The sequence below is a fragment of the Zootoca vivipara genome, chromosome 1 (genome assembly GCF_963506605.1).
Source record: "Zootoca vivipara chromosome 1, rZooViv1.1, whole genome shotgun sequence".
In the NCBI taxonomy this organism is placed as follows: Eukaryota; Metazoa; Chordata; class Lepidosauria; order Squamata; family Lacertidae; genus Zootoca; species Zootoca vivipara.
In genome coordinates, this window is record NC_083276.1 from 29,244,805 (window position 1) to 29,265,241 (window position 20,437).

At 46.1% G+C, this 20,437-nt stretch overlaps 1 protein-coding gene across 1 annotated transcript; it reads right to left on the minus strand.

Moving 5' to 3' along the window:
- Positions 1–4,256: 4,256 nt before the first annotated feature.
- On the minus strand, positions 4,257–20,024 carry VASH1 (vasohibin 1). The gene is made up of 8 exons (XM_035108117.2): positions 19,723–20,024; positions 19,017–19,411; positions 13,352–13,440; positions 12,224–12,280; positions 11,180–11,254; positions 9,647–10,028; positions 7,984–8,096; positions 4,257–6,758 (listed from the first exon to the last, which is right to left on the minus strand). The coding sequence occupies exons 2-8, from the start codon at positions 19,284–19,286 to the stop codon at positions 6,686–6,688; spliced, it is 1,059 nt and encodes a 352-aa protein (XP_034964008.1). The 5' UTR covers positions 19,287–19,411; positions 19,723–20,024; the 3' UTR covers positions 4,257–6,685.
- Positions 20,025–20,437: the final 413 nt, after the last annotated feature.

The window sequence follows — 20,437 nt, forward strand, 5'->3', positions numbered from 1 at the left end:
TTCATGATAAACACCTTGCAGCACCATTGGACTATGAACATAGGAAGAACCTACTGGATCAGGCCAATGGCCCATCTACTCCAGCATCCTACTCTCACAGTCGCCTGTGGGAAACCTGCAGACAGCTTTTGTGCACAAGAGTATGCTCCTCTCCTTCAATTTCTAGGATACTGCCTCTGTTGGCATAGCCATCATGGATAGCCTTATCCTCCCATGATTTTGTCCATTCCTCTCTTAAAGTCATCCTTGTCGGAGGCCATCACTGCCTGCAAGGTCACACCCACAGCTTATATTTAAAGCACATAGCTTCCGCCACAGAGACCTGGAGTTTGTAAAGGGGGCTGGGAAGTGTAGCTCCATCAGGCTTAAACTAAAGTTGCCAGGATTCTGCAGAGAAGCTATGTGCTTTAAATGTATGGGATGGGAGAGATTTATGCTGTTTTTGTTCCCTTACATCAGTGTTTCTCAACCTTTTTTGGGCCAAGGCACACTTGTTCCATGAAAAAAATCACAAGGCACACCACCATTAAAAAAGTTTAAAAATTTAACTCTGTGCCGCCCTATATTGACTATATAATTATGACTGTAAGAAACACTTGCCAATTGCTGTGTTGGTTGCAATCTCCTGTAATAAGGCTTCACAAGCCGCTGATTTCTCTGCCAGCACAATCCTTTGCTCAGCAAGTTTCAGGTTGAGCTCATCCAGCCAGCTTCTTTAAGTTTGTCTAAAACCACCCTCCCGTGGTGGTGGCTGTTGAGAGCTGCGCTCGCCCCGCGTCATGACCCGGCCGGCTTCCTTTCCGGCGGGTTAGTGTTGATTATTGGCAGCCGCCAGGCACGTGACAATGCAAATTGCCCTTCTCGTCGCCGCACGTCGCGGCACACCAGCCAGCGTCTGGTGAGAAACGCTGCCTTACATGGCACAAATTGTGGAGAAAAGAACTTTGGGAAGAAAAAATCAGAATTGAGAGGCAAGACCTTAAGGAGGGTCCGTGTTATCTACTTAAGATCCAACAAATGGTGTTAGTTTTCCATACCGAGCGCACACAATAGTCACTGAAGAAAGCAAACCATCTGCTTCGGTTATGCGCTGTTATGACAACAGCTCTGAAAACAAAACCTAGCTGCTAAAACTGGGTAAGTCATACTGATTATGTCAAAGCAAACCCACAGGTGCCATGAACATCATCTTATTACTGACACACCAGGCTCTGCTCAGCTTACAGGGAGTCAAAGTTGTCTGAAGCAGGTGGTCAGCACACCATGTCAAGTGGGAAGAGTGGTTTGGTGAGATGCAGGACATCTGCTACTGAGATCATGCTTCGTTTTAGGATTCCCCAAGGAGCCTAGCATAGCTGACTTTCTGGCCTGTTAAAAGGGCAGGAACAGCAGTCAATTAACAAGGCACTACATCACAAGTTCATTTCGTACATCTTAGAGCAGGCAAGTGAATAATTTAGTATTAATTAATTAATTGCCTATACCGCCCTTCATCAGAGGATCACAGGGTAGTTTATAATATAAAAACTCAAAATTACTCTAGTAACAAACAAACAATAGCCCCTCCATAGTTTAAATGGTAGTGATGTATGGAAGTGAGAGCTGGACCATAAAGAAGGCTGATTACCGAAAAATTGATGGTTTTGAATTATGGTGCTGGAGGAGACTCTTGAGAGTCCCATGGACTGCAAGAAGATCAAACCTATCCATTCTGAAGGAAATCAGCCCTGAGTGCTCACTGGAAGGACAGATCCTGAAACTGAGGCTCCAATACTTGGGCCACCTCATGAGAAGAGAAGACTCCCTGGAAAAGACCCTGATGTTGGGAAAGAATGAGGGCACAAGGAGAAGGGGACGACAGAGGACGAGATGGTTGGACAGTGTTCTCGAAGCTACGAACATGAGTTTGACCAAACTGCAGGAGGAAGTGGAAGACAGGAGTGCCTGGCGTGTCCGTGGGGTCACAAAGAGTCAGACATGACTAAACGACTAAACAACAAGAAGTTTAAAAGGCCATAGATTATCATTATCCAAAGGCCTGGGGAAGATTTTTATTTTTATTATTGCCTGGTGCCTAAAGATATGAAATAAAGGCCTTCCTGGGGAGAGCATTCCACAAGCAGAAGACAAGTGTAGACACATAGGTTCGGGTCACAAGAGATATGCAGTGATTTCTGTTTACTGGCTATCCTTCAAAGGCAGTTGTTTTTGATGCAGTGATGCCGGGAGTCCCAAGGTTAGGCAAAGGTTCCCCAGTGTAGAAATCAGAAATAGCAAACAAGCTTTCCTTCCGCTATGCATCATCATCTGCAATAGGGAGCTTGGTGGTACTTGTATGGGGGCACAGGCTCTGTTCATCGAGAGCGACAGCAGCTTCTCAGTTGTACAAACTGGTTCCAGACCTGCTCCAGGGTGTCTGCAACATGCAGAGGTTCTCCAACAGGTGCCTTGTGTTTCCTCCAGGTAGAGTGTTTGATCAGAACTGCTTTAAGTCAACCTGTTGTTCCCCTGAACTGGGGAGCAAGGTAACCTCACAATTAACTGGTAATTGTAATCCTGAGCTCAATATATATTTATAATCACTTGCTTTGATATAGGCTAATTGGCATGCTTTGATGCTACCCTTAATCTGAGACTCGTAATCTGGTGAACGGGTTCAAGTCTCCGCTCCTCCACATGCAGCTGCTGGGTGACCTTGGGCTAGTCACACTCCTTTGAAGTCTCTCAGCCCCATTCACCTCACAGAGTGTTTGTTGTGGGGGAGGAAGGGAAAGGAGAATGTTAGCCACTTTGAGACTCCTATGGGTAGTGATAAAGTGGGACATCAAATCCAAACATTTCATTTTCTTCTTGGGGTGGTGGGCTCTGAGCCCAGAAAGGGGAACTACCTGTAAGACTTGGGCATTTGCCACCTATGCCCTCATCTGGGCAGGTGGAGTGATGCGAAGTCCTGGCCAGAGTGACATGTGCTGCTCTGTGTAGAAAGAAGGCATGAATGTTTGCTTGGGTGTGAGCAAGCTATCTCCTTGCTGCGATGTCCGTCCAACGTCTGTAAAGGCAGGGAGACCTGGCAGGCTCAACTGATATAATATCATTCTTTTAATTAAGCACTAGAACTGGTCATTCTGGCATTTTTGACATCCTTCTTTGGGGCCAGTGGCTCAAAATACTCGCACCCATGAGTTTGATGACAATTGAGTTCTTTCCTAACCTTCTGTCACAATCCACCTCCCTGTAATTATAAAGCTCAGCAGAGACAGCAAACAGCTTCTTCCCCTCAAGATCACTAAAACTGATTTCCCCTTGTGCCTTTTTGTTGCAAATATACCCAGTTCTCACCTCGGCCACAGCTGAATTGCTAGTTGCAGCTTTCCTCAGAGTCTGTTCCAGCTTGCCAACTAAAGCACTCTGTTTACAGCCAGTCTTTTAATTTTTTTAAGAAAACAAAACAAAGGCAAAAACAGGCAGAGACTGCTACATGGCTTGGCAAAAGAACACTTGTTCCAATTGTGTGTAATGTTTACTTTCACATTTGTTGTAAGTTTCATGAACAAGGCAACCCACCAAACCTAGACTGCTTCTTTATAAGGATCTTCCTGCAGAGAGATCACTATCAGTTCACATCAAGGACCACATGATGGATGCCAAACTCCTTTACATCTAATCTTGAAACTTGGCTCTGGAGGATGACTCAACATGAAGGCTCATCTCTCAGCCACCAAAGGTTCATGGCCCCAGTAATGAATGTGATCCCCCTCACCCCTTTCATAATACATTTCTTTTGCAGATAAACTTGGCAGTTAACAAGCTAGGAAAAAGAAAAAACAAGGGATAGTTGGAGCAGTTTGATGAGAGGACCCAGTATTCTAAAGAGGAAGATATTTCAGACATTTCAATACAGGCAATTGCTAATGGATTAATACAGGCTTCGTTTTCAGTAGAATTTCACTATTTATTACCTAAAACTAGGCTCAATGTGAACTACAAAAAGAACACCCATCTTTAAATATAAATATGATCCAGTCATATTTAAAATCTTTTTCTTCTTCTTAATTGTAGAGACACAAAAGGAGACAGGCAACAAGCAAGTTGGATGGTTCCTTAAACAATGATCCAAAAGTGTTGTATTTTTTTATCTGTGAACAATTTCTAATATGGTATGTTTGCATTTGGCTCATAAGTGTCTGTACACATTCCATATTGTAGTAAGACATGTTAAATATTCCACGTGTGAACTCCCACCCACCCCCACCCCAATTATGTTAACATACTGTACGATCTCACCTCCTCTTTGGGCCCCACAGCCCCACACTATATTGCCTCTTCCTCCGTCCACAACTCACAAATAAAATACTGATCTCAGACAACACTCCCTGGCCCTATAGCTAGAGACACCCACAGCACACCATCTTCTGAAATGTTTAATTACTTTGCAGCAGCTCACTAGTCAAGAGGAAGACCAGCTCAACCCTGCTACAGAAAGGCAGTTAAGTAAAACGAGTCCCCCCCCCTTTAAGTAAAAACCTGGGAAATATTGTCTGTCCAGGGGTGGAAGAGTGGTAAAAGGCAATCAGACTTCCTGGAAAAAAATGATGGAAAATCCACAGACAGAACAGATCCTAAAATCCTATGGAAAAAGAGAACTAGGAAACATGATACTGTGAAGCAAGTGCTTTACACTCTTGAAGCAGGGATGGCGAATTTGCAACCCTCCAGATGTTATTGGGCTGCAACTCCCATTATCCCTGGCCACTGACCATGCTGGCTAGGAATAGAGGGAGTCAGAAGACCATCTGGAGTGCATCAGGTTTCTCTTCCCTGCTTTAAGCTGCGTCCCTTACATAATACATGAGCCCTTTTGTGCACTGTCCCCTCTCTCAGCTACTGCTGAGTTCACACTGCTCTGAAAGCCAATTGAACCCAAGGAAACCATAAGCTAATCAACAGGGATGAGTGACGAGTGAGTATCATTTGTCACAGCAGCATCTCAGATTCACTTGCTGCCTGGGAGGGACAGCTCAGCCCCGTTTGCAGAGCAGGCTTCTTTTAAGGTTGTGGCCATACTAGTCCTCCCCACATTTCAGTTTATCATCCTTTATCATCCCAGGGCCTGTCTTCTGCATACACACTATCTGCAATTACCATTCCAGATGCAGAGATTTCTCCCCTTTAAATTAAGCGCTGAAATTGTCCCAACAGCACCCACAGCCACCAGCCCACCTATCCGCCCATGTTTCTTGAGAAAGGGACATGGATGGAGCACTGAGATGTGCTACCACATTTAATTAACAAGGTGGCTTAAGTTTTAGGGGTTTTAAAAAAAGGATTTACAGGTGCACTGGCACAAATTTCCCGCTAAAAACATATGGCAGACAGAAGGGCAACAAGGCTTCAGTCAAGGACAGACATAGAAAACCCCACACTTTTCATTATCTGGAATATGATGAGCAGAGGTGGGGGGCACACAGACGGACCAGAAAAGTGGGCACAAACAGTGACAAATCCACAGGGTGTGATGTGGCTGGTACCCCCCCCATTATATGTTACTATCTACATTTTTAAAAAGGCTATGGGTATACCTTACGAATAATCAGTGTGTGACCTTTAAAGGACAACAACAAATGAACACCTTGATAAAGAGAACGAGCAAGGGTTGTGTTGCTAAAAGAGAGGGAGCGCAAAACATCCTTTTTTCTTTAAAAAGAAGAAATGCTCATGGAGTCAAGTCATATGGATCTGCTCTTTGCATCCACATCACACTCCCACCTTGAAAGGCTATGATGTTCTGCCAATGCACTCGAGACAGCAGAATAGCACCAGAAAGTAAAGAGATGGAAAACTGGTCTCCAACCAATCTCTTGAATGCATCACAGTGGCCGAGGGCCACGGTTAGGCCAGTTAAGACGCTACTATCCTTCATTTGGCTTCTGCATGCAAGAAATGCAGGTGTCTCCTGAGCTGCCTGCTATGAAGGCTCACTTCCTGGGACATCAAACCGGCCAGCTTCACCTTGCTGCAGGAATTGCAGGAGAGCGTTGTTCTCATCATACAAGGCACTCCATCATTTGAAACAGAAGTACAAGATGGTGGTTTCAGGGCATATGCAAAGACGGTGTTTGCTTTCTCCCCACTCCAACTCGATAAAAATATTAAAATTCTCAGAAGGTACAAATTCAAAAATTCTTCCACAGGATTCAGTTTTTTGATTCCAGACCTTACTTCTCCTTCTCCGAGGCCTCATACCAGCTTGATTCTTTCAGAAATAAGGGTGGAAAATATGCCCCCCCTAAAGGGATTAAGAAGTTCAGTTCCGGTTGGGCTGGCGGACACAAGAGTCTCGCCATCAACTCAGCAAAAAAGATGACTTTTCTTACCAATACTGTACATCACTGCAACACTGGCTGGCAGAGTCCACTGCTTGTGCAGTTTGTTTAGCTGCTGGATTACAAAATATATATATAAAGGGGGAGGAAATCACCCTTTTAAAAGTCAGAGAAGCAAACTCCCAGAATGCCCTGTACCCCACAGAATAGTGCTCTGGGGGTCAGCATTGCAGGAAATACCTCAGAGGAAAACAGCACTTCATGCCTCCTGTGCCGCTTTCCCCACACACTGCGCCCCTTTTGGGCAGACTCGGTCCAAACAAGTGTCCAGAAAGCAATCCTTGAATGGTGAGAAGACTTCTTTATACTCTGATTTGGTAACCGTTGAGATCCGGCATAGCTTTGGGCTCTGTAGGCTTCTTCTCTCCAGATGGTCTAAAGGGTAGGGGAGAGAAAAGGGGAAAGGGAGGAACACAAGTGAAATGGAGTATCGTTGTGCAGAACCTTTTCCAACTGTTAAAGAGAGGGTCGAAGAAGCACCTCTCAATGCCCCACCCGGCTACTACAGTGATGGGACAGATTTTCAGCCAGCTGGACATGCTGAGTGTTCAAAGAGTTAAGTTCAGGCAGAGGTCCAAGTCTTGGCTTGGCCAGCCACATTTTCAGTCCCCAACTATCCATCCGCTTTACCCTCAGGGGACCTTGGGAGAGATGGTGGCAGCTTTGGGGAAGGCTAGAAGTAGTGCCAACTTCTTGCTAAGCTTCCCCACAGTGATCTGGCCAAGCCAGAGGGGAGTGGGTGAGGTTGCAGATGGCATGGATTTATTTTCTGCTATGCATATCAGGGAGAGAAGACCTCCTTGACCTAGATGCAGGTGCAGATTTCTGCCCCAACTCTGTGGAACACTGAAGCTGCTGTCCTAACACATGCTTGCTAGGGAAGAAGTGGGGATCCTTTGACCTTGCAGATGTTGCTGGACTACAACTCCCATCAGCATCAGCAAGCATGGCCAATGGCCAGGGATGATGGGAACTGTAGTTCAGCAACATCTGGAGGACCAAAGGTTCCCCACACCTCAGCTGAACATAGTTGGGCTTATGCTTAAATAAACATCTTCAGAATTGCTCTGTAGGACTGAGGAGCTGCACTTAAAAGCTCAAAGATAGCAAAGAAATAAATGTAACAACACTTTTAAAGTTGCTGGTAGGTGCTATGATCAACTTCACAACATCCAAACAGATGGAAAGCGAGGTGCTGAAGAAGCAATCAGAGGCTGTACACACCCAAAAGATGCAAGTAAATTTTTATGACATGTGCCTCAGCTCACAACCAGCTATAAAGTTTCAAAAAGTGTGTACTGCATATGTGTTTGCATGCTTAAACTACACTAAGTTGTTACAGCTATTGGATTTTAATTAATAGTATGTATATTCTATTGCTGTTTCATATAAATCATTTTTCTATATGCAATTGCTTTAACTGTTTTTATGAAGGCAACTGTTCCAAATACGTTTTTATTATATTGCAAAATGCTGTGGAATGTCTCAGGGGAAGTGATTCATAAGTGAAATGAATAAGAATAAATGAGGAGAGATATGGGGACAAAAATCCCACACCAGGGTTGGTCATCTGCATAGAATCAACATCCTTTGCACTCACCGCCGTTCTGTCCTGCTGTTGCGACGATGTGGACTGGATTGGCTTCGCTGTGGGGATGACACATCCTTCTTCCTATCCTTGGTGGGTGATGGTGGCCCTGTTCCTTTGCTGATCTAGGAGGAGGAAAGTGACAATGAGCAGTAGAAGCCATTACCGTAGGTTCTTCCCACAGCAGCCATGTAAATTCACATCCGACAAGTGCAGTAAACATTAAGAGCAAGGAGAAGGAGGTTACGGCGGAGAATGCTAACACTAAGCATCTATGTATAGCTCCTTCTGAAATGTTCAAAGCACATAACCAATATGTTGCATTAATCAACCTTCTTCAACTTGCACATCTCCAGATGTTTTGGACTACAACTCTCACCATCTAGTACCATTGGTCACGCTGGCTGGGGCCGATTGGAGTTATAGGCCAAAACAGGAATGCACCAGGATGGGGAGAGCCTTGGTTTTACATTCATACCTTGGTTTTCAAACAGCTTAGGTCTCAGATGTTTTGGCTCCCAAATGCCGCAAACCCGGAAGTGACTGTTCTGGTTTGTGAACTATTTTTGGAAGCCGAACATCCGACGGGAGTTTCGCAGCTTCCGATTGGCTGCAGAGCATGGCGGAGTGAGATTTTAATCAGGGATGGCCCAGCTCATACTCTTGGCCATTTTACTGTGTCAACTCTTGGTGGTTCTGCATGCATTTTACTACAGTGTGAGCTGTCTTGCACCATCTCACATCGACGCCTTATTAATTTAAAGCATTTTTTCCTTGCTGTTCCACTAGAAAGTCTCCCAGAGTGGCTTGCGTATGATCAGTAAAACTGGTCTCTGCCCAGAGGCTTACAATCTACAGTAAAACCACACCACACAGAAAGGAGATAGGAAGGAAGGGGGGGGAAGCAAATTACACACCAATTCTTACAGAAATATAGTACTTATTGTGTAATGACCAACTAGAATATAAAACAGTTCAGGGAGAGGAGGAACCAAAGTAAGCTGCTCTCTCAGCAGAGCAGAGAGAGTAGCCCTGGTTCCATCTGCTGCAGCCTGATGGAATCCTTGGTACATCTACAGAATAAACGAGATACTGCAGTTATCAGTTTGTTAATAAAAACACAATATAAAAATGGAGTTAACAGACAGATCTGAGGCCTGGATCAATGGAGAAGCAAACAATTCTCCTCTCCATTCCTCAGCCCACTTCTGCCTAGCACTCAAGAGACTCTTAAAGACTTTGCCCTAAAGCATGGCATATAACATTCATTAACAGGCATACAAGTACGGTAAGAGGATTCAAGGACAGCCAACACTGCGTCCTTCACAAATCCCACCAGTCCTTGTCAGCATGGCCAATGGTAAGGCATGATTGGAGCTGTTGTAGTAGGGGAGAGGGGGTTATTGGTTTGGTTTGTTCTTCTTCTTATTATGTATGTTGTGTTTTTACCTTGTATTTTTATGCTGTGAACCACCACTGAGATCTACGGATGAAGAGCAGTATACAAATTTAATGAATAATGATTATAATAGTCATGTTAGTAATTGTCCAACAACCTCTGGAGGGAACTAGACAAACTAAACCGAGGGCTTTTGGCTTTAAGGCTTGACCCCAGCAAACAGAACTCAGCGTTAATAAACCACTCGCAAGGTAACAGCATCTCCCACCCTCTCACCTTTAGCCTCATATCACGGGAATGCCTCTCGAGCTCCTTGCGGAAGTCATCACGGCCCAGCTTCTCTACATCCAAGATGGAGTGCTTCCACTCAATCTGCTCCACGCTGTGTGGGTCATGGGACACACACTGGCCAAGCTTCACCTTTTTTAGGGTGTGCCAACAGCGCTGGTACGCCTCCTCATAGTCAAAGATCAGATCGCTCAGCGTGCGGAAAGTGGCCGCTTTGTACATGAGATCCTCACGCCGACTAATGCCCAGGGCACCATAGCGGCCCCCAAAGTTCACTCCCAGCACAATATGGCGGAAGTAGTTCCCTGAGAAGTAGGTTTTGAAGCTGATGGGGAAACGCTCCAGGGTTGGCATGTTGTTGGTGAGGTAACTGTGAATGGTGAAGCATTCAGGAAACAGATGGTACAACAGAAAGAAGAATATAGTAAGGGCCCTTCCCCACATCTCCAACGATATCTTAGCCACCTTGGTTGATTATATCCAGATAGGTAGATCTAGATAGCAAACCCCATTGATCTCACCTGAAGATACAAGCTGAACAGACCTGTCTGCTTTGGAGGGACCTTCTCCTCTAAGTGATATCCACATGCAGTCATGTACTTGGGCATAGTCCTGAAGCATCAGCGGACCAAAAAGACTATTTGGTACAAAGCTCATTTGGTTCTTCTTGGTTGACACACAAGAGAACTCCCTGCCTGAGGAAACTCACCATGCCCTTCCTTGATGTCGGTCTTTTGTCACCTCCTGAATATTTTTATTTATTTACTAGCTAACCGGCCACGCGTTGCTGTGGTTCTTTCCTGTGACCCCCCCCCCGTCCCGATCCATGACTTATCCTGCCCCTCCTCCCTCCACCCCGGCTCATCCCTGTGTTTAGGTAGGATACCCTTCCCTCTGTTGTCCCTGGGGAGTGTTGGCCCCTCCCCCCTGTATCTCCATACCTTGGCCCCCACCCTTCAAAAAGGAACTGTCAGCTTCTAGGTTCTATTTCCCAGCATGCACTTTTGTCTGAGCCTTCTGTTGTCCCTGGGGAGTGTTGGCCCCTCCCCCATGTATCTCCATACCCTGGCCCCCACCTTTGGAGAAGGAACTGTTAGGTTCTGGGTTCTATTTCCCAGCATGCACTTTTGTCTGAGCCCTCTGTTGTCCCTGGGAAGTGTTTACTTTGTGGAAAACCAGGTCTATACCTGCCCAGGTGTGAGATTTGAGGGATTTTCTTTTCCAACAATGCTCGGGGAGTGGCCTGGATCGCTGTGTCAAAATTTCAGGGCGATTGGTCAAGTGGTTACAGGGGAAAGTGGAACACGCACTTTCACAATTTTTACATTTATATATATATAGATTATTAGGGCAATAATTTGTTCCCCCAAATTGAATGCTTGGTAATACCAGATGTATTTTGCTAGCTGGTTTGAAATGACATGATGTGGTGGGCTTCAAATGCTACAATATTAAAGCCATCCTGTTGAAATTATTGTGCTTGAACTGATATGCACACACTCTCCTGAGAGAAAAGGATACATTCCCAGGATCACAGCTTCCAGACACTTGATTGGCAGAGCCTCTTTTGTCATTTCCTTGGCCAGATCCATCAGCCTATGGAACAAGACAACAGGAGGTGCAAGAGAATTAAGGGGGGGGGGAGGGAGCTAGTGTCAAGCAGAACATAGGTAGAGAGAGTGGTCTGGGAGAAGACAGAATCGTCTGGTCGCACAAGGAGAGAGGGAAAACCCTTTGCTTGATTCAGACTAAGTTCCCCTCACCACATCCCTCTTCCTCACTGATGACACAGTTTCCCTTCAATAATTCAGTGACATTTCATCTTCCAAGCCAGACTGCATCCTGCACATATATTTGGATTAATTTCTATTTTGATCAAACCCATGGTGTTCCTCTTACTTCTGTTATTCGATGTCCCAAGGTAGGAGGAACAAGTGCAAGGTGGAACGGAGGTCTGCAAAAAGCCACCCATAATCAGGAATGTCCAGTGAACGAGCTGAATGTATTTATATAAGCAAGACATCAATAATGACAAAGGTTCCGAAATACTATGCTGCATGGAGTTCAGGGATACTGAAGCAGAAAGTATATGGACTATCAGTGTAAGGCAGGCATAGGCAAACTCCAGCCCTCCAGATGTTTGGGACAATTCCCATCACCCCTAGCTAACAGGACCAGTGGTCAGGGATGATAGGAATTGTAGTCCCAAACATCTGGAGGGGGGAGTTTGCCTATGCCTGGTGTAAGGCTTATAAATCCAGAAAATAATGACAGAACCTTGCTCTTTTACAGGCTATTATGCATACTTTCCAGGATGCTGATTAATGGGTCCTCAGCATCTGGAAGAGCACTGTGCTCTTGTACTGTAGTTTGGCCAAGAAGTCAAAACTCCAAGCAGCTGCATCCAACTTAATAGTTCAGTTTTTGTGCTGTGCCTCCCTTGGGAGGCAAGTCATTGAGACGTCAGCCAACAAAGAGCTCAGCCTGGGCCTTTTGGCCAGCCTCAGTAGAGTCTTCAGAGAAGGTAAGATCCAACATGGGTGACTTCAGAGTGATAGTACTTACCCAGTCAAAGGCCTGCTTTTCTTGATTTCAAAGAACTGTGTCCCAGTGTGATTGTACCTGGGAACAAGGAATTAAGGGCCACACAGCTTGGAAGAGGTGACTGAAGTTGCTGCAATCACAAAACTCCTAGCTAGCAAAGCACCAACAGCACAAAAACAACAAGAAGAGAAATTGGGTGCTCTGGGACAAACTAGATGTGATGCTAAATGCATAATTAGAAACCATGCCAAGACTGTTGCTTTTATTATTAAATAGCAAGTCCATAGCTCCCAATTTTCATCAGGGCTGCAGTTGTGCATGGAGAAGTTTAATCCTTCTCCCTCTGGCCACAATACTAATGAAATTCCATCCCTTCTCTGGCCATGCAGCCACAGAAAAGCCCCCACTGGTGCCAGTTGCAGTTATGGGCACCTACACAGATGGCTTTTAGCACAGCCAAGAGCAGGGGTCAGCAAGCTTTTTCATTAGGGGGCCGGGCCACCGTCCCTCAGACCTTGTGGGGGGCTGGACTATATTTGGGAGGGGGGGAGAATGAACAAATTCCTATACCCCACAAATAACCCAGAGATACATTTTAAATAAAAGGACACATTCTACTCTTGTAAAAACACGCTGATTCCCAGACCGTCTGCGGGCCGGATTTAGAAGGAGATTGGGCCACATCTGGCCCCTGGGCTTTAGGTTGCCTACCCCTGGCCCAGAGCCTTCAGCAACACAATGTTAAATTCCTCTTCTTTACCAAAGCTAGGCAAAGGAGAGCAGCACATTATCTACTGTCCTTGACCTTCCTCAAAGAATTAAATGCAGAGTTCCTCCCTTTGGATTGCACAATGGGCATCAAGTAAAATGCATTTGAATGGTGCATTTCTCATGCCAGAAGCCTCCAATGGATTAACTTCATCTTGCTTACACAGAGATGCCAAGGGAACAAATAAAAGGAAGCTAGTTTTAGATGGCAAAACCACAGGCTGTAACAAACAGCAGTTTCCTTTGGGAGGGGACTGGGCTTCTTTCCCCAGTTGGCCTGAAGTTGCAAGCAGGCAGAAATTCTCTTTTGTGGTCAAAGCAGGGAACTTGCCCGGCTTCCCTTTTTATTCCTTGGCAATGTGGCAGAGGTTAAAAGGATACTGAAGCTCCCTGATATAACGCTGTACAGCTTCCAGGCGCTCAGGGATAGGAGTGGATGGCTGGAGCGTAGGCACACTTGGTATGGGAATCTGTGCATAAAAGGGGGAGGGTGGAGGCAAGGTATGAGATCACCAAACAGACATCAACTTACAGACACAGCCCACACCCAGACACAGCACCAAAGGCACATTGAATCATCGCTCCACAGAACCACACGAAATAGCTCATTTTTATTACTGGTCACCTGAGGATAGTCATGCAGAGCAAGCGATCAAGAGGGAATTATTCCATTTTCAGATAGCTAAAAGAGAAATCTGATTATCCCAAAAAATTCTCAGAAAGAAAGAAGGAAGGAAGGAAGGAAGGAAGGAAGGAAGGAAGGAAGGAAGGAAGGAAGGAAGGAGCTTTGATATGCAGGATGAGCTAGGAGGATACCACAAAGTAATTTGGAAAGCAGTTGCAGCAGAAATAAAAATGTGCATCACAGACTTAAGGAGTGTTATGCGAGCATTAACAATGATAGGTAGTAGTAACAAGTACGGTAGATGTAGGTGAAAAGGACAGGGTATTCCTGTAAATGAGGAATACTTTTCACATCTCTTAGGGAACAACAGTGCAGGAGCCCCAGCTAGCAGTACCACGCAGCCACTCTTAGCAGAAGGCGTTTAAAACGAGGGGTAGGAATTAGAGCACCTACAGCCACTCCTGGTGCTGTAGAGCTTATTACTATTCAAGATGATGAGCTGTGGTCTGAAATCTAAGCATGCTAAACACAGAGAGACCAGCCCTTAGGCAGAGCCATTAAAGGTCTATATGACTTCAGGTGGTTCAGGTGCAACATTTAGCAGTTATTAGTTTCTCCAGAAAGGGTGTGCACCGGAGAAAGAGAAAATGGAGAGCCGAAATGTACTTGCCAAACAAAGTCATAATGCTCGATGGGCTTCCAGAAATGCAGTACAGGCACTTGGGCATTTTTAAGGTGTAAGAGAGGAGAGAACTGCCTGGGAGATTCCAGATTCCCCCCCCCCTTTTTTAAATCAACAACACACTCCTTAAGCCAAGGAGCTAAGCTACAGATAACAAGCGGATGGTGGAGGCACAAAAACCTTTAAAAACAAACAAACCTCCACACACAGCCTTCCAAATACTAGAAGAGATGCTAGTCAACCTAACCCATACAGAAGTTGTGCCTTATCTAAATTGCAGCTATGTTAAAAAACAGTTCTCTTAGTTGCTTCCTCCTCTGCTGGAAGAAGCAGAAGTTGCTGTTGCTGCTTCTCCCCATCTGCTTTACCTCAAGGGCATATGAAATATTCCCAGTGTAACTGAAACCACTTAAAAGTGCAGAAGAATCTCCTAATACCTATGACTAGTCCTTCACTTAAGCAATTAAACTGATGAGGAATTCTGTATACTTGTCTACACAAACCTGGGCCTGGAGCCCAGACTAGGTTAAGGTTTCATCTTTATCCAGCATCCTAGTCTTCACTTAGTGAAAGGGAGGGAGGGAAGAAGGAGAGACAGTAATCTGCCCCTTTTATCTCAAAGCTAACTGATAAGCTGTGTTAATGCTTTGTTGGGACACTGCCCTGCTGCTTTCCACTCAAAATATGTCCAAGCAAAAGCTTTAATTGATCCAAGCAACTGCTAAAAGGAAACATAAATCTGTGGCTGCTAGCCCTTTCTGAAGAGCTTTGAAAAGCAGAGTGTCGTGCTTATGGCTACTCAGTGAAGTCAGCAGCACAGCCAAGAAGAGACAGTGTGCTTGTCCACATCAGAGAAAAATGTGGGTTTGCACCTGCCTTTCTCCCCTTTAATGTAGGGGTGTCCACATTATGTCTCCCCCCTTTAAATGCATGGCTGTTTGGTCTTAGGCATTTTGGATTTTTTTTCAAGGACTGAAATCCTGTTCTTCTTAAGTTTGATTCCTGAGCCAGTTAACATGATTAGGAATTGTTTCATCATGTTCAGGGGAGTATCTGAAAGGAAGCAGAAAAGTTTTCATGTAATAAGGTGGTCTCCATGTGGACTGGCAGTGTGCATTCAATGTAGGATGCCATCAGAGATAACTGGGCATCTAATGCAACATTAAAGTGGTCAAGGTCAATAGGCTTTAGAGGCCCCCCCCCCAAAAAAAGACAATGCTTTACTGGAGAGTCTACATTGTAGAAGATTTGCAAAGCATATATATTTTCCTCAGAGGCAGGACAGTGAACACCATTGTTAGTTTGCAACTGCTCCCACACAAAATACTCTCGTTGCATTTTGCAATACAGACAAAACCATAAATCTACGTAAGTGTGAATTCCTGGCATTGAACTACTAGACTTGACAGCCACCCATGTTTGACTCTGAGAACTTGGGACTGGATCTCATCCAGATTTGAAGCCTACAGAAAAAAAGATTACAGAGATGCTTTGGAACTGTGTAGATTTGGCAGGTCTAGTGTGTTCTAGCATTAAGTCTCAAAGCATCTAGGGAAATAGTACAATAATAAAGTATCATGTACCTTTAATGTGGTCTTAAGTGGTACATAATATAGCCCAGTACTAACTCTGAGATGCACTTTTGTTCACTTCTTTCATAATAAATAAGTCAACCTGGATCTTCTATAACCATTATTCCCAAATCTCCCCTTATGGACCTGTCTCTGTACCTTAATATAATCAATGGAGCCCCCCTTTTAAAGTGCTCCTTCAAGCTCAAGCACGGAGAGTTACTCCATGGATGCAGCCATGACCCCACTTCATCGCAACTGAGGAACACCTCCATGGCACCTACTTAATTGGCCTTTCTGCACACCACAACTTTTTGTTCTCCCACAACTTTTTAACATCCTCCCATTTTAAATGGACATTTTAATATTAATTACATTGAACAGTTAATACTCTCCTTTTTTTGGCCTTTTACAGCTGGACTGTTTTTTGCTTTCAGAGATGGTTTTTAGGTTTCTGTGATCAAGACCACTTGATCCAAGTGACTGTGGCTGCTATTAGATTTTGCTCTCTGTGATATGGTGGCATTGGGATGGTCTTTTATCTATTTTGTTCTTCTTCTTTAAAAACTTGTCCAAAAACTTTCTACACATCACCCAGAGAACTGTGTATTGGATTTTTTATAATAAATAATGGAAAGCTACGTTACTAAAGAGCATGAGGAAGAAAAGACAGTATAGGGGGGCATTTGGTGCATTGCAATGTCAGCTGGCTGAGTTGGGTGAGTCAAGGGTGACAGCAGTCTGGCGAGAGCAAGGACAGATGGAAAGCCAGCACTCTTGAAATGGGGAAGTAGAGTGGACTCCACTTAATACTGGTTGCACTTGCTATTAACAGCTGTTTTGTCTAAGGCAAGCATGCTAACCATCTGCCATACATGGTAACAGCAGCCAAGGTCCCGCTCATGAATGTAGTCCTCGGCATGGAAGCTACTTGAAAATGCAGCCATGTGGCAAACCTTCTGGTTTTGGCACCTTTAACTGCTTGCTACCGTTGCAAACCCCTAGAAACTTTCCCCTGCTGTGGGTGCACAGCAGGGATCCCTTCACATGCTACTGAGGAATCTCCCTAGATCAAGGGTGTGGAGAACGTAGCTGAAGTTTCTGGGCTAAGCATGTGCTCAGAGGTATCCGGCCCACCCTGAACTCATTCTTTGCACCTCAGGATTTGAACTGCAGGATTCTATTTTTTTTTAAAAAAAACCACCCAAGCCCACTGGACTAAGGGCTGAGACTGTTAAGGTTTGTGGCATTCGCATTTTGTCTGCCTCCATTAAATGTTACACTACTTGATTTGATACAAGTCGGCACCTACAACTCTTTTGCAACTCTTTTTCCTGAATCTTCCCTATACATTTAGGGTCTAGATCACTTCAGGCACCTTGACCAAGCTCAGACCACGATAAATGTTGATGGCTACCCACTAGTCATTTTTGCCACAACATAATAAGATGGCTGCTCTGATCTGGAATTTGGTTTCCTACATTGGTTCATTTCAGAGACACCTTCAGCACACAGCAAGCAAGAGCAATCCTTAGTCTGTGGGTGTGTACACACATATAGCTGTAAAGTGCATTTGTTGCCTTCCCTTCTGCAGATGAATCTTCTGGACTGTGTACACACTTCGTTGCCTTCATACAATAGGCATATTGCTCTCTTGTTTTGAAATCACAGGTGGAAACAGCAACCAAAACCTCTTTCTCCTCTGTAAGGGACCCCTGACCGTTAGGTCCAGTCGTGACGGACTCTGGAGTTGTGGCGCTCATCTCGCGTAATTGGCCAAGGGAGCTGGCGTACAGCTTCCAGGTCATGTGGCCAGCATGACAAAATTCTGGCTCTCTGGCGAACCAGAGAAGTGCACGGAAACGCCCTTTACCTTCCCACCGGAGCGGTACCTATTTATCTACTTGCACTTTGACGTGCTTTCGAACTGGTAGGTTTGCAGGAGCTGGGACCAAGCAACGGGAGCTCACCCCATCACGGGGATTTGAACCGCCGACCTGATCGGCAAGCCCTAGGCTCAGTGGTTTAACCCACATCACCACCCGCGTTCTCCTCTGTACTTGAACACAATTGGAAAGGAGCTGGCTTCCTCCACAGCATTTTAAAATAATAATAATCCCCACAGTTTATCAAAATCCCAAAGCTTTGATCAGCTTAATGTTGCAATGGCTATAAATGTTTCCCACTAAAAGCCATATTATCTGACTTCTTATGGCGGCAGGTCAACAGATTTGAAGCTTCTCTATTTTGTACGTTGCCCTTTAACAAAATGTAGTATCTATATGTTGCCCTTTAAAAACCACAATGTCTCCAGTGGAATCAAATGGTGTAACAGGGAGCCTGAAGTGCCTTTTTTTGCACTCCTCTTTCAATAAATGAAACTGTTGTAATGTTGCGTGCCTGGTGGCAAGACAAGGGAGACTTTGAGACCTTTTCATATCATACTGTAGGCATCAAGAGTAGTATACTAGCCTCATCTGTCCAGTATAAAAATTATGGCAAAACTTTTCCTAATACCGTCTCTTCCTCAAAACGGTTCCTTTTCTAGCCCAAACTAGTTGCAGTATGCCTATTCTGTAGCCCTTTTGCAAGTCAATTCTCAACACATAGTTATACAGCCTTGGATGATGATGTGCATGTTATTTAGTTACCGGTACTTTTCCCCAGCACATGTCCCAACCTCATATGCTTTCAGCATTAATATTTTAACAAAGTTGTTCAAAAGCCGGATAGTGCTATCAGAGGCTACTTGAGTTACTTCAATCACTAATGTACACAAAGGGCACTTCTGGAGCCAATCTGCGCGCACTCCACATTAAAACAGGCAGCATTCCCAAACATTGTTCCAAGAATTCTGCATTCCCTTGTGCTGCTATGGAAGATCCTGACTTCATTAACAAACAAGAAGTCGCTAATGTAGAGGACACAAAAACATCAAAGACCTGTTGATACCGTCTCAGGTATGCAAAGGCAGAACCCTAGCAGTTTGCATACTCACTCTGCAGTTCATCTCCTTCCTCACTATTAACTAGAATCTTGACATTGCCGGGTTTCAATCCCAGATTTCCCCCTCCCCCTCTATCTTCTCATTTCATTCATTCGCTGGCCTGTAACTCTGAGATTCAGTTTACACCTGCCTTCGTCCTGCACAAAACAGCTCCCTCTCACCTTGGGCAGGTCAGTGGCTCCCCGGATCCTCAGGGCCACCCTTTCTCCCTCGGGGTGGATCTTGGCCACGTGCTTCCACATCCTCTCCCAGGTAGCCTGGTTGACGGGCAGCCCGCCTCGGTTGACGAAAAAAGGGACTCCTCCATCTCGAAGATCTTCCTCCGCATCTTCTTCCTGCTCCTCGTCTCTCTGCACCACCCCTTCGCTGGCCTCGGACCTCCGATGCGCGGCCGCGCCGCTCCCCCCGCCGTCCACTCTGCCGCCCGACATGCCGGCAGCCGCATCCACCGGCTCGGCGTCCCGCTAGCTTAGGGTGCCGCGCCGCCGGGCCTCTTGCGCTTGCTGGGGCCCGAGCTGGCCGCTGCTGGAGACATGGCAGTTAGCGAGCCGAGGCCCTTGAAGACAGACAAGACAAAGAGGGTGTGGCTCATTCACGCGAGGAGCCCGCAGCGTCCAGGGGAGCCGAGGGCAAAACTCTCCCGCCCTCCAACTAGAAGGGCGGAGGATCCCCGAATGACTTCAGGAAGCGATTTCTGGGCGATTTAACGAAATTGCTATCCATTCACACGCAAAGGCGCAGCGCAGCAATGATGCGGATTTAGGGGTTGGGGTTTTTTGTGTTTTCTTTTTTTTGCGGGTGGGAGAAATGCATACTTTAAAAATTTGTTCCTAATTCTTATTAAATCTGAATTTACTCTTCACTCACCTAGCAGGGCATCGCCAGCCGGTAGAGCAGCAAGTCCACGAAACCATCCCAAGGGGAGCCAACGGAGAGACTCGCCGCCCGCCCGGCGGCTGAGAGAAGCCAAACAAAAGGCGGCGGCGGGATTCGGGCGTAGGCGAGCGGAGGAGACGCTCTTCTGCCAGTTGCAGAAGGGGAGAGAGGGAGGGAGGGTTTTCCTCTTCCTCCTCCTCCTCCTCCTCACCCTCGCGGGGTGCTTCCGAGGCGCAGCCCAAAGCCGGCCGGCTGCGAGGCAGGTGAGCTCAGCGCCTGTCACAATGCCAAGAGCGGGGACTGGCGCGCGCGGGAGAGAAGCAGGGGAAGGGGCGCGCGCGCTCTCGCTCGCTCGCTTCCTCTCGGCCAGACCCGCTAGCCGTGCGCGGCTGAGCCGGAGGGACAAAGGCCCGCGCGCTCTGAGGCAGCGGCTCTCTTTGCCCGCTGGACGACAAGCAGGAGGAGGAGGAGCCGGCGGGGCAGATGCTGCTGCTGTGGCTGCTCCTCCTGCGCGCAAGGGCCGCGGTTTGCGGAACCTGCAGGCGGCGCCTCGGGCCCAAGCGCTCGCGCAAAAAAAAAAAAAAAAAAAAGCCGGCCTAGGGCGACACCGGGGGGCGGCGGCCGCTGGGTCTCGCTCCCTCCATCCCACCCCCTGAAGCCAAACTCTCCCTGCGCATGCGTTGCTTCCTGGCGGCCGCGGCTAGTT

Bases quoted from the DNA above. Each gene is read 5' to 3' on its own strand.
- VASH1 (XM_035108117.2), bottom strand. From the start codon at position 19,286: ATGTCGGGCGGCAGAGTGGACGGCGGGGGGAGCGGCGCGGCCGCGCAT. The intron at 12,281-13,351 runs GTATCCTTTTAA...CCTTGTTCCCAG, and splicing joins CGTTATATCAGGGAGCTTCA to GTACAATCACACTGGGACAC. The intron at 8,097-9,646 runs GTGAGAGGGTGG...TCCTCCTCCTAG, and splicing joins CCCGTGATATGAGGCTAAAG to ATCAGCAAAGGAACAGGGCC.